This window comes from Amborella trichopoda, chromosome 2 (genome assembly GCF_054954075.1).
Source record: "Amborella trichopoda isolate Santa Cruz 75 chromosome 2, AtrichopodaSantaCruz75HAP2 v2.0, whole genome shotgun sequence".
NCBI lineage: Eukaryota > Viridiplantae > Streptophyta > Magnoliopsida > Amborellales > Amborellaceae > Amborella > Amborella trichopoda.
The window spans coordinates 64,397,496-64,411,623 of NC_142337.1; the positions used below are offsets into that span (position 1 = coordinate 64,397,496).

The 14,128-nt window shown below is 35.1% G+C and overlaps 2 protein-coding genes across 2 annotated transcripts; one reads left to right on the forward strand and one right to left on the reverse strand.

Moving 5' to 3' along the window:
• Nucleotides 1-456: 456 nt before the first annotated feature.
• On the forward strand, nucleotides 457-6,118 carry LOC18430344 (translationally-controlled tumor protein homolog). Its single transcript, XM_006840502.4, has 5 exons — nucleotides 457-581; nucleotides 2,477-2,550; nucleotides 2,685-2,813; nucleotides 2,952-3,109; nucleotides 5,778-6,118. Exons 1-5 carry the CDS (start codon nucleotides 554-556, stop codon nucleotides 5,893-5,895), a joined length of 507 nt encoding a protein of 168 aa, XP_006840565.1. The 5' UTR covers nucleotides 457-553; the 3' UTR covers nucleotides 5,896-6,118.
• A 3,952-nt stretch (nucleotides 6,119-10,070) lies between these two features.
• On the reverse strand, nucleotides 10,071-13,091 carry LOC18430343 (Adenine nucleotide alpha hydrolases-like superfamily protein). The gene is made up of 4 exons (XM_006840501.4): nucleotides 12,844-13,091; nucleotides 12,157-12,251; nucleotides 10,515-10,636; nucleotides 10,071-10,347 (listed from the first exon to the last, which is right to left on the reverse strand). Exons 1-4 carry the CDS (start codon nucleotides 13,028-13,030, stop codon nucleotides 10,260-10,262), a joined length of 492 nt encoding a protein of 163 aa, XP_006840564.1. The 5' UTR covers nucleotides 13,031-13,091; the 3' UTR covers nucleotides 10,071-10,259.
• Nucleotides 13,092-14,128: the final 1,037 nt, after the last annotated feature.

The following is a 14,128-nucleotide window of genomic DNA, read 5'->3' on the forward strand; positions in this document are numbered from 1 at the left end:
AGATAGTATAAAAATACTTCTAACAAAAAAAATGGTCGAAACACAAATAGAAATATTTTGTTATTTTTATTTAAAATATTATATTATTATGTTATTTAATTTCCCTATATAAAATTAATATTTATCTTGAGTTTCATACAAATCATGATACTTGTTCTGATGATTGGATATGGCCATGAATATGACCATTGGATATTGCTTGATCTAATCTGAGCCATTAAAAAGGTGCTTGTAAATTTCAAAGTCATCATGCTCCATTTTATACTGATACGAGGTCGCCAAACCATATATTTCTCGACCAACCGGGAAAATCTTATCGCGGACAAAGTTGAAATTCTAGATTGAAAGCAGTGGCATTTCGGGGAAGCACTTGCACCGAATAAGGATATTATCGTCATCTAGTAATATCCTGACTAAACCCTTGCCCTATATATGGGCATTGAGTCCTTCATGAAAGCTCTCTGTCCCTGGTTATCTTTCTCTCTCTTCGTTTTCTCTCTCTTCTAGCCAGGGTGGTTTCAGAACACCTTCAATATATCGCCCGCCATAAATCATGTTGGTGTACCAGGATCTGCTCACAGGTTACTTTCTCTCTCTAGATTTTTTCTCTTAGTACATGTTTCTCTCTCTCTAGATTCTTTCCTCACAGGTTACTTTCGCTCTTTAGATTCTCTCTTTCTACATGTTTCTCTCTCTAGATTCGTTCTCTTTCTACATGTTTCTTCCTTCTCTCTAATACATGATTTAATTTTTTTTTTTTTCGCAAATCTTATTGGTATCTTTTGGTCTAATTTTTTTTTTTTTTTTGTAAATCTTATTCGTATCTTTTGGTCTTTGGTCTTTAGAATTGGATTGATTTTGAGAAAGCAACAGATCTAGGGTTTACTGGAACTTACGTTTGTTTGTTTACGTAGTACCTTCTCATGGATCGGGAATGTCTGGATTTTATGTTTTTGGGATTTTCTGGATTTTATGTTTTTTAGTTGGGGATTTCAAGGAAATCCATGTTGTATTAGGGTTTTTATTGTTATGCTTTTATTTTTGCGGTTGATGTTGAATACGCTGCTTTTTTATGAGACGCACGCTCTCTCTCTCTCTCTCTCTTTTTTCCCTTAATTTTATGTCTCGCACTCGTTCATGAATTTATTTCTTATTGCCCATAATGTTTCGGGAATTGTTGCCTTTGCAGCTTTTTTGCAGATAGACTAAAGTGCTATATATGCTTTGTTGCTACATAGCATGTGGAATGTTGTTTGTTATGGAGCATGCTGAATATTGTTTCCACTTCTAATCTGAGTCTCTCGCCTTAGAAAATTTGGGTTTTTTTCTTCTTCTTACGGAGGAGCTTGATTGCGATCCCAAATATGAATTGAATTGTTTACCTTTGATTCACATTCTTGTATTTGCTAGATGGGGTTTACGATATTGAACTATGATTGAACTCATATAGGATGCAACTTGTATAGGTATAATTTATTTTTTCTACTGTTTTCGTTTTCAAATTGCTAGTGTTTTGTATTGTTAGAGTTTTGTACGTCCTCATACTACCATGTTTGTAACTGCTGATCATTCTTGGTAAGCTGACTTGTCTCATATGATGAGATCCAATTTTGCTAGAGACGGTGACCGCTATGTATTAGGTTCTACTGAGATGTGAGGGTTAGATGTAGTTGTTAGGAAATTCTGTTCTGTTTTGAGTGGAATTCCCTCTATTATAGCACGATGTGGTGTTGTTTGCTGCGAGCTGAATTTTTAGGAGTGCAAATAGAAGAAGAAAATTTTTTCCTTTTCTTCTTTTATCTTTTTAGATTTGTTGTATAGCTTCTGGTTTTCTCGCCCTGCAAGGGAAGGGTAAAAGTTGAGTCCAGATTAGCTTTGTGCAATTTTAGAGGACATATTGAGTTAACAAAGAACACACGTAATGAGCCCCAATGAATAGTTGATTTCCATCGATAGCATCAGCTCAATTATGTCTCTAAAGGACAGCCAACTATTTATTAATCGTCATTTTTTTAATTGGTGTCTAATTTCCAAGTCTAAAGGAGGGCCAAACATGTCAAAGATACAGAACTATAAGGCTGGAGTCCAAGATAGAGTGTATATTTGTATTAATAGCATTTGTATAGGGTTCGGTACTTGTCAAGTCTTATACAAATTTGGGATTGACAAATGCTTTGGTTTCTGAGTTTTTGGGAAGATCTTAATTCTTGATTGGTAGCTGCTACATGCTTTGTACCAAAAAGATCATCAATATTATCTGTTATCTTTGATGTCGTCCATCCACCTTTCTTTCTGTGGTAATAGTGTTTCTATTTTTGGGCATTCTCTTTCTTCGTTTTTATAGCTGTGTGAATTCTTAAGGAAGAAAAAAAAAGTGATTTTTAATCAATTCTTGGCATACACATATTTCATATTTTGTGATACACATGAGGTTTTTGAGTTTTATTGACATGTTGCTTCCTCTCTATGAATGCAGGAGATGAGCTTCTGTCTGACTCTTTTCCATACAAGGAAATGGAGAATGGGATGCTCTGGGAAGTTGACGGAAAGGTTGGTGAATTTCTGTATTGCTTTGTTACATTCCTTTCTAATTCCAGCTGCCTTTTTTTTTCTAACACCATAATTGAAGTATCTATCTGAAAAGTTAGCCTGGTGTTCTGCTTTTTTCTTCAATTATTCAATAGTGGGTTGTTCAAGGAGCAATTGATGTTGACATTGGTGCAAACCCATCTGCTGAGGGCGCCGATGAAGGTGAAGGTGTTGATGACCAGGCTGTGAAAGTAGTTGATATTGTTGACACATTTAGGCTTCAGGTTGGCTCTCTCTCTTCTCCCCCTCCCCTAAAAGATAAAAAAAATCCCTTTCCAATTTATCATCATCATCTCTATATTTTTTATTTTTTGTGTTGAGATCAGAGTGATAACATGTACTGGTACATGCAATTGTTTCAGGAGCAACCTCCTTTTGACAAGAAAATGTTTGTCAGTTACATCAAGAAGTACATTAAGTTGCTCACCCCCAAGTTGGATACGGAGCAACAAGAAATTTTTAAGAAGCATATTGAGGGGGCAACTAAATATTTACTGGGAAAATTGAAGGACCTTCAATTGTAAGTATTTGAAGAATCTTCTTTTTGTATTTGTTTGTTCTTTTTGGATTTGTTTGTAGGATTTGTAGGACCATATTTGTTTGTAGGACATTAGGAGTATTTTCTTTTTGCATTTGTTTGTAGGACTGTATTTGTTTGTAGGACATTTGGAGTATTTGGAGAATCTTAGTCTTCTTTTTGTATTTGTTTGTAGGATTTGTAAGACAATTGTAAGTATTTGGAGAATCTTTTTTTTGTATTTGTTCGTGGGATATGTAGGACAGTATTTGTTTGTAGGAAGTATTTTCTTTTTGTATTTGTTTGTAGGACTGCATTTGTTTGTAGGACATTTGGAGTATATTCTTTTTGTATTTGTTTGTAGGATTGTATTTGTTTGTAGGACATTAGGAATATTTGGAGAATCTTAGTCTTCTTTTTGTATTTGTTTGTTTGTATTTGTTTGTAAGACATTAGGAGTATTTGGAGAATCTTGGTCTTCTTTTTGTATTTGTTTGTAGGATTTGTAGGGCTGTATTTGTTTGTAGGACATTAGGAGTATTTTCTTTTTGTATTTGTTTGTAGGACTGTATTTGTTTATAGTAGGACATTAGGAGTATTTGGAGAATCTTAGTATTATTTGTTTGTAGGACTTTATTTGTTCCTAGGACATTAGGATTGTGTGAAATTCAAATAGGCCAGGCTTATACTCAAGCACACTAGTTCTTTCTCATAGATTGATCGTTACATGACTAATTCATTACTAAGGACTAATTACACCACCGCTTTGTCTTCTTTAGTGTTTGGCCTGTAGCTTTCTTGCGTGACTCCTAGATCGACCCTAGCACATTAGGATTGTGCACCTGACCCCAGGACATTAGGATTGTGCACCTGATATAACCTGATATAACCGGCCCTTCTTTTTGTATATGTCCCTAGGACATTAGGATTGTGCACCTGATATAACCGGCCCTTCTTTTTGTATTTGTCCCTAGGAATTGTCCCTAGGACATTAGGATTGTGCACCTGATATAACTGGCCCTTCTTTTTGTTTTTGTCCCTAGGACATTAGGATTGTGCACCTGATATAACCGGCACTTCTTTTTGTATTTGTCCCTAGGACATTAGGATTGTGCACCCGGCACTTCTTTTTGTATTTGTCCCTAGGACATTAAGATTGTGCACCTGATATAACCGGCACTTCTTTTCTTTTTGTATTTGTTTGTAGGACTGTATTTGTCCCTAGGACATTAGGATTGTGAACCTGATATGACCGGCACTTTTATCTAGAAAATCCCCCCATGCTTTACTTATACTTTTATCTAGAAAATCCCCCCATACTTCACTTATATATGGAGTTCCTCTCCTACCGCTTCCTAATGGAGTGGTTTTTTCAGTGTTTCGCATTTGTCGTAGCCTCTATTTGCTGAGTAAAAATATCAAATTATGGACAAGGTCATGGATTTCTCTGACCACTAAAGAAGTTCCTAATGGAGTGGTTTTTTCAGTGTTTTGCATTTGTCGTAGCCTTTATTTGCTGAGTTAAAATATCAAGAGTTAAAATATCAAATTATGGACAAGGTCATGGATTTCTCTGACCACTAAAGAAGTTTTTGGGCATGAGTAAAAAGAGGAAGAACTAGAGAATCTGACATTGAGTATATTTTTCTAGTTATGCCCTTAACTTAGGGCTAGATATCAGGAAATATTACTCGACCTACGCTTTTGTTATTGCCATCCATAGTCAGTAGTTGGGGAGGCATATTGGCTTAGATATCAGGAAATACTATTGGACCTATGCTTTTGTTATTGCCATCCATAGTCTGGGGGGGGGGGCATATTGGCTTGGATATCAGGAAATACTAGTGGGCCTATGCTTTTGTTATGGAGGGCATATTGCCATTCAATGGCCTTTAGATCTTCATTTTTTTTGATTGGTTGATTGGTGATCTATACCCTACGTATGTTTGTAATCAAAATATTGCTTGTTTTTTCTTATATAACTGTTGTTCCACTTATATTTGCGTTTTCATATGCCTTTACTGCCTCAAAGGTATATTGTGTTGTATATTATTCACTTGGCAATCATATGAACATCTGACGTAATTGCCCTTTGGACCCTAACCTGGTCCTTCACCAAAGTAAGCCTAAAGTTTAAACATATGACATAATTGCCCTTTGGACCCAAACCTGGTCCTTCACCAAAGTATCCCTCCTCGATGCCCATCTCTCCTAGACCAAGAGTTGTTTCGTCTCCCCTCTTCCTGAGATAGTGTGGTGGTGACAGTAAGGTAGTCGATGGTTGCATATGTACTTAAGCTGGTTGTATATGTACTTAAGCTTGGAGATGAGCTTAGTTTAGTCATTTTGTATACAATTGTTCTATTTCCATTTTATGATGTCCTAAGTCTTCTAATTGTTGATTCAGTGAAATATATTTGGGTTGTGAAATACAGTGGACTTTACTAAAAAAAACTCTTCTAGTTGATTGGGTTGTGAAGTGCAGTGGATTTTAAAAAAAACTCTTCTAATTGTTGATTGGGTTGTGAAATACAGTGGACTTTACTAAAAAAATCCTTTTAATTCTTGATTCAAGACTGGTGCCATTTTGTGAAATGTGTTTATATTCCTTATGAATCATAATATTTTCATTACTGATGAATCATAATATTTTCTCATGATGGTTCCACAGTTTCGTTGGAGAGAGCATGCACGATGATTCTAGCCTTGTATTTGCATACTATAAGGAAGGTGCAACTGATCCTACATTCTTGTATTTTGCTTACGGATTGAAGGAGGTCAAGTGTTAATGATGAGGGGAGATAATTTATATTTTTCTTCCTTTTTTTTTAAAGGTTTTTTTAGAGAGGTAGCAGTTTGGTTTTCGATTCCTTTGTGATGTTTATGGGTTTGGTTTTTGATTCCTTTGTGATGTTTATGAGTTTGATATTTATCTGAGACGAATAAGACGGGACACCTTATGCTTTGTCTATGTAGTTATGCTTGTCTATGTAGTTTATGAGTTTATGAGTTTATGCGTGTTTTTCTATGTAGTTTATGAGTTTATGCGTCTATGTTTTTCTTTCCTGTCACAAATTTGGGATAATTTGGGATTCATTATATTGTGTTTTAGTGATTATGAGCTATGAGCGGGAGAAAATCTCTCGAAATGAATGATTTTGTCTAATGTCAATATGGGATTCATTATATTGTGTTTAAGTGATTATGATCTATGAGCAAGAGAAAATATCTTGAAATGATTGATCTTGTCTTTGCTAGAATGATGTCAATTTGGGATTGATTATATTGTGTTTTAGTGATTATGAGCAAGAGAAAATCTCGTCTTTTGCTAGCATGATATCAATGATCTATACTCCAAATAATTTCAAAGAGAGAAATAACAGTATAATTCCAAAGAGAGAAATAACAGTATGTGGAGTGCCGAAAGTAATGTGTTTTAGTGATTATTTTCAAGAGAAAATCTCTTGAAATGAATGATCTTGTCTTTGCTAGCATGATGTCAATTTGGGATTCATTATATTGTGTTTTAGTGATTATGATCTATGAGCCAGAGAAAATCTTTTGAAATGAATGATCATTCTTTGCTAGAATGATGTCAATTTGGGATTCATTATATTATGTTTTAGTGATTATGAGCAAGAGAAAATCTCTTGAAATGAATGATCTTGTCTTTGCTAGCTAGCATGATAGCAATGATCTATACTCCAAATAATTCCAAAGAGAGAAATAATAGTATGTGGAGTGCCGAAAGTATTGTGTTTTAGTGATTATGAGCAAGAGAAAATCTCTTGAAATGAATGATCTGGTCTTTGCTAGCATGATATCAATGATCTATACTCCAAATAATTCCAAAAGAGAGAAATAACAGTATGTGGAGTGCCTAGCATTGATATCAATGTTCTATACCCCGAATAATTCCAAAGAGAGAAATAACAGTATGTGGAATGTCTAGCATGATATCAATGATCTATACGCCAAATAATTCCAAAGAGAGAAATAACAGAATGTGGAGTGCCTAGCATGATATCAATGATCTATACGCCAAATAATTCCAAAGAGAGAAATAACGGTGTGGAGTGCCAAAAGGATTTGTTCTTCTCTTTGATTTGGTTTTCGTCTGGGAGAGAATTTAGATGGTATTTGGATAATTTTGATATGTTTGGGGTGATGAAAATAAGGTTACGGTAACAGGTCTCTTAATTCGTCTGATTGATTGGGTGGGTGGATGAATATTTCTTAAGGATGGTCTAGAGTTTAATTTGTGATTTAAGATTAATATGTTCGTTTTATTAAATTTGGAGTGTTGGGTCATTGCGGGTTAAATCTTAAAAACAAAATAACAGATGCGTTTTGATAACCTTGGAACCATATATTATATGTTTTGTAGTAGTATTCTCTATTAAGAAACTATTTATCTTTTGTACATTGAGGTTATAATTTTTTTTTTTTTTAAATTAAAAAAATGGTTGGTTGTAAGAGTGTCATTGAATAGATCCAAATTCTCGGATTTATGATTTATCTTAAGTCATCCAATTTGACATTTAATGAGTAAAAATGATTGTGATTTCTATGTGTAAAAGATTAATATCTCTCGGTTGACAATCTTTTTTATAATACATGATATTATATTTATGTTTACTTTTTATACATAAAGGGTTGGGTTGGGTTGGGTTGATCTTGATGCAGACCTAACTCGTTAGGGTCCAGGCTCACCCAAGTCAGGTCTACTTGACCCATCGGGTCCATTGTTTAGTTCCATACCCCGATAGTACTTGTCTGGAACATGTAGTGACCTGATCCATTTCCACTCCCTAATGCTGACGGGATGGCTTGAAAGCATGTTCTCACTGGCCTGTGTAGAGAATGTGCAATGCGGTTAAAAGTTTAGAATGGTTTTTGAGGCTCGGGCATTGCAATGAGCCTGTGCTTAATTGAGAAAGGCTTGTGGGTTAGGGGTAGAGGAAAGAGAAACTAATAGGATTGACCTTGTGCAGGTCTAGATCGGAAGAAACAGAGACTAGGATTGATTGTGTAGTGAGGAAGAAACATTAGAAATAGAAAAAGAGGGCAAGCTTTCTATGCTTTCTCTAGTAAGCTTTCTCTACTACATAAAACATATATGTTTCTCTCTATCCACCTGTACAGTTAAGCTACCGCATAAAACATATATATTTCTCCTTATCCGCCTGTTTCTCCCTATCCGCCTGTCCAGTTAAGCTACCACATGAAACATATATGTTTCTCCCTATCCGCCTGTCCAGTTAAGTCGCCCCCAATCACAATGTCACGTATTTACACTTTTTTTTTTTTTTACAACCTATATCGACATCAAAATTTTTGGCGTAAAAAATATAAAAAAAAATATTCTCAATAAAACAACCCAAATACCTTTGAAAGTTCTGCCTGTCCAGTTAAGCTGCCCCAATTGTCATGTATTTACAATTTTTTTTTTTTATTTACAACCTATATTGACATCAAATTTTTGGCAAAAACAATATACTCCCAATAAAATAACCCAAATACCTTTGAAAGTTTTATGAGATATTTTGATCATTATAGTTATGCCCCATTGAGATGATGGTATGTACCACATTTCATATTCATAGCTAAAAATTAAGGGATTGTATCATAATTACCTATAACCATACTTGGATGTCTAACAAAATTCAAATTTTTTTTTTTTGAACTTTGAGCGTGGTCAATACAATAAATGTAGCCACTCAATTTCACATCCAATGGTCAAGATTAATTGAGACCTTTTGTGTCAAAGATAAATGGTCTTATTGTACATTTTTTTCAAAAATTAAATATTATGAAGTATCAAATTTAAATCAGTCAGTGCCTCACTTAATTTGAATTGGACGGCTGGATACACTTGATTTGAATTGGACGGCTGGATGAAGGGGGGAGTATATAGATATACGAAGTGTCAATTGTCCGTATGCAGAAAGAAAAGAATTAGTAAGATTCGACTTTGTGCAGAGAGAGAGAGAGGGGGGTTGATTTCTAGGTTAATGAGAAAAAGGAACTTATTTGTTTCTTGGGAGAAAGAGAACGGGTTTTAAAAGTAATATAATACATAAGAAACGAGTGGGGGCTCTACTTAACGATATCTTTTTCAAGTTCCTTAATAGATTTTTTGTCCTTTAGAATGTCCCGTAAAACAGATAAACTCGGGCCGGGCCTAAGCCGAGGCCTTCTAGCTTGGTCTGTGCATCTAGGGTCCTGGGGTGGCCGAAGCCATGCTAGGACAATCTTCACTCAATTAGCTGACAAAACGTGGATGGGATTGGGTTTAAAGATAAAGAATTATCTATTAAAAGACCATTTATTTTTTATACACGGTGGTTACAACTCTTTCCACTTAAATGTCAAATTGGATGGATTGAAGGTGAATCACAAAGTCCAAGAATTTGTTTTTTTTGAATTCTGTGTCTATTTAGTGACTCTTACAATCCTCTTACAAGAATGATTATAACCCCATGTACAAAAAATAAATGATTTTTTTGTAGACAATCCTTAAAGATAAATAGCAAAATAGTAGCTTTGCATCAACTAATACCGTCACTCTTACAACCACTCTTACACGAATGATTGTGATCCCATATACAAAAGATAAATGATATCTTTATAGACAATCCCTAAAGATAATGGGCAAAATAGCTGCTTTCCATCAACTAATACCAAACTTTCTTTGCAACTTCGTAAAAATTATAAGGGATTGTATATTATGAGATTATTTATATTTGTAACAAGGAGGTCACAATATAAATGGGTCACAATTGCTCTTAATCATTAGATGTCAAATTAGATGACTAGAAGTAAGTCACAAAAATTTGAGATTTTTTTTTCTTCTAAACTTTGTTTAATGAATGACCCACTCATGACTGCCCCGATTTAAAATTTGACGAAGAATAGTGGTTGTGACGTCCTTGTATTAGAAGTAAATAGTCTCTTTGAGTACTTTTTCAAATCGTAATTTTTTACTAGGCATGTAGTTCCCCACACTTTAAATTTGCAAGTTACATTACATGATTGGCAGGCAAGGCAATTTATTTTTGGAGACACCACACTCCAAACTTATACAATTTATAAGGCTAAAACACAACCATCTCCAGAGTTCGAAGTTTGAACATGGAAGTACTTGAAACTATCAGTGCTTATGCTTGGGCTTCTTCACGATCATGACGGTGCAGTGAGCGTGGTGAGAACAGTAGTCGCTTACACTGCCCAGCACCGCCCTGATATTTCAGAAATTAAAAACATGGGGTTAAAATCCACCAAGTAACAGAGCATGTGTTATGCCTTTGTGTGTGTGTGGGTCGCCTTCATGAATCTTGTTTCTCCATTAAGAAGCAAGCTAATTACATCCATTAAATATGACAAAGTAAGAATCATGTTTACGTACCTTTTAATGGCTCCATAACCATGGCTACCCACTGCCAACATGGTTGCTTGGTGTTTCTCGACAGCCTCACAGAGAACATTCCTTGCATCACCTTCCACCACCTCAGTTGTAAAGTCATTTACCTGTCACGATTTCCAATGGTTTAGAGACCAAAAACTCCATTTCGCAACTAAGCATTGAATAATAGCTGATTTTTTTTAAAAAAAGGAAAAAAGATTCATCCCAGGTTGCAAAATTATCATGCCACTAATGCCTGAACCTTTTTTATAAGCTTTTGCTGAGGATTCAAAAATTTCAACAGAACAAAGATTAATATATATTGGTTTCGAGATAATTAGAACCAGGCTATAGAAATGAAATTGTTGGGTGATTTTACATACACCCTGAGTTTTACAGGATGGGTACCTTCCCGAAACACAATACTATCATGATTTAATGAAGGATTCCTAATTGAGAGACAATGGTAGGAAATTTTATCTGCCCAAAATTTGAAACCACACTTGATTGAAAAAAGGCCAAGATCGTTGATGAATAATTCCATGGTATCTTGCATGTTGTTCAAACTTCCTAAAAATATAATATACTAACCCCGAAACCACATCCTTATATCTTTACAGATCTTTGAAATTAAGCAATCCTATTATGATGAGCAAGGAAAAAGTATCATACCTTAATGATGTTTTTTAGGATTTGAATGAGTGTATACATGCACACCTTAGCCATAGCATCATTATAAATAACCAAGCAAAGTTATCTTACTTCAGTATAAAACGCGGACGAACCCCATAAATCATAATGAACGACATGAAAATTCAACAGTACTGTGCAGGGAAACAAATACAAGAACTAACAGTTTTCCTAAGCATCCAAAGGCAAAGATGCAATCTTTAAAATTTCATAAAGTACCACAAGAAGATTCGGAAAGGTCCATAAGATAGGCTAAAGTCTAAACATAACATAATTTATGGACAATCCAAATCACTGCCCCAATTGGAAGGTCCTAAATGTAGCAAGCATCATGAACAAATAAGAGAAGGTAAAATTAATGAACTAATTGTCTAATGAAAACCATTGTGAAACTAGGAACATTGTAAAGATTCAGGAATTGAAGCATGATGTCAATAGAACAACTAAATATTGAAAAGAATAACAGATCTTGCATTATTTATCAATTGGAACGAAGATCAATTGAATTAGACTGAAAAGTCTAAAGACCAAACAAATGATCTCCACATACATTAAATATTTTCTACTAGGACACCACTTAATAGTTACCAATGCCCAAAAGGATAGGAATTCAACGATTTAATTGCATAATTGTTGTGAACATCACCAATTAACAGTTTCGGCAAGGAAGGTCACGGCTTCGAAAGCTTAAAGTTTGCCCCAAAACCCTAAACAAGCTGACCTACCCTTTTGTAGGAATCGGGATCGGGCAGGCTTGACTGGTCAGTCATCGATAATTGCCACACCATTTCCCAAGTTTAATTCGGACAGCCGAATTATCCGATAGAAAATTCATAATAAATTTTGCTAATAAATTCCTTTTCTCTACATTTAAACTGTCATCCATTAATTTCTTAATAAAACATAGACTAATTTTTCTTATTGGAATTGATAGAGATGATACAGAGACCCTCACAGATTTGGCCTTGCAAATATCAGATGCTCGTTGCACAATCCTCTCAGCAGACTTCTTTAGACCAGCCTCCACAAGTGGCAAAACCTCAATTGCTCCTACCACTCGACCATTCAATATCAATACAAACAAAGAAAACCAACCGTACAAAATCAAAACAAAGGAAAACCAAAAAAATGATTTGGTGCACTCTCGTATATGAAGTGCTTGGAATAAAAAATTGAAAGAAAAATTATGGGGTGCTGCTAAAATCTCAAAACAAACACACACAGTTTCTCTCTCTCTCACACACACACATGAGCATCCAGATCTATTGAATAGGTTTTTGGATACTAAAAACTTAATACTACTTAAAAAATAATAATCTTAGCACTAGGAAATCAGAAAAGCCAGAAACAAGTCTTCTTGTTCTTTGAAATAATGACCCTGAATAATTGATCCAGAAATGAAACCTCCTCCTATCAGATCACCCTGAATAATCGATCCAGAATCAGATATTTCCTCTTTTCTCTCTGTCCGAAGTTCTTAAACCAGAATTTCCACTCACCCAATATATAGAAAAAGAGAGTAAAAAACAGCAGAAAGAAACCACCAATTTCAAATGGGTTTTTTTTCCAGAAAAATCATACACCATGAGTCATCACAAAAGAAGAAACTTGGATGATTTCTTTTGGGGGAAACGAGGAATACCAGGTCCTGGCATGGCAAGATATGAAGTTACAGGGGGCTTTGCATGAACAATTACAAGCTTGAAGGGGGAATTTCCAGCAAGGGGACACATTATATGATCCAGTGTCCATTCCAATGCGTGAAAACTCTCTGGGCTCTCATCTAATCCCACCACCAAAACCGATTTGGCACAAGCTTCACTCTCCATTATTCCCTTTCTCTCTCTATACTTCTCTCAAGAGCTTAGCCTTTCTCTCTCTCACACCCCTCCTCTTTCTGAAGTTACTATAGTGGTGGTCCGCTCTATCTCGACTGTGACGGTGTTTTCTCTCTCTACCGTTTTGTAGTCATTAAGAAGAATGTAGACGGCACGATGCCCTCTCTCTCGAGAATCCAAACAGTCTTCTCGACCTTTCTCTTTCTCTCTCTACCTTTCTCTCTCTGCAGCCCTCTCTACGTTCCTCTCGGCTGTGATGAAGAAAATGTAGGCGGCACGAGTCATTCGGATTTCGGACTGGCAACAAACACGCCACCAATTTTCTTAAGGCTGTTCTTTTTTTTTTTTCAGTAATTAAGTGAAGTGGGGAAATCAGGTTTTAAATGGATCGGTAAGTTACATTTTGAAGGGTGTCAACGGTAGAAATGGATACCACGCTGTGGAGATATCACCGCGACTCAGAGCTCTTCTTTTTAGTATGTATAGATTTTTTTATGCTATTTTTTCATACATAGAAAGATGTTATTTTTAAGGGTGCGGTTTGTATAGAGCCGAGACTCTAAAAACAATCAAAGTAAAAGCACACCTTCAAATAGTATTGAGAAATATAGTTTTAATACTGAAAATATTTGTGATAGCCTTAAAATATATTTTTATCTTTAGTTATAAAATTTAAAGCTTTAAAAATAGTGTAGATCACGCAGATCTATGACAACTTGAAAATCTTTAAAATTGATAATCCAAAAATATGTTACAAGATGTATTATTTCAAAAACTTGAAATCCATTTTTTTCCTCATGTCTATGCATCTAGATGTCGAGTTGATCGATTTCACGATATTTGGGCCTCAAAACAACCTCTTCTAGTAAAATTTTTGAGGTGGGCTCTAATTTGATTGTTTAAAACCTCAATTTTATATAAACTTCTTCTTTGTTTTAAAACCTAATTATTGTCGATTCGGATCGCTAATTCGGGATGCACAATTAGTCAAAGACCAAACTAGTTTTGAAATTATATGGGTCCCATACTGCTTCCCCTCTAAAACCTTCCTTTCTTTTCTTTTTTGTTTTTTATTTGAGCTTATCTAAT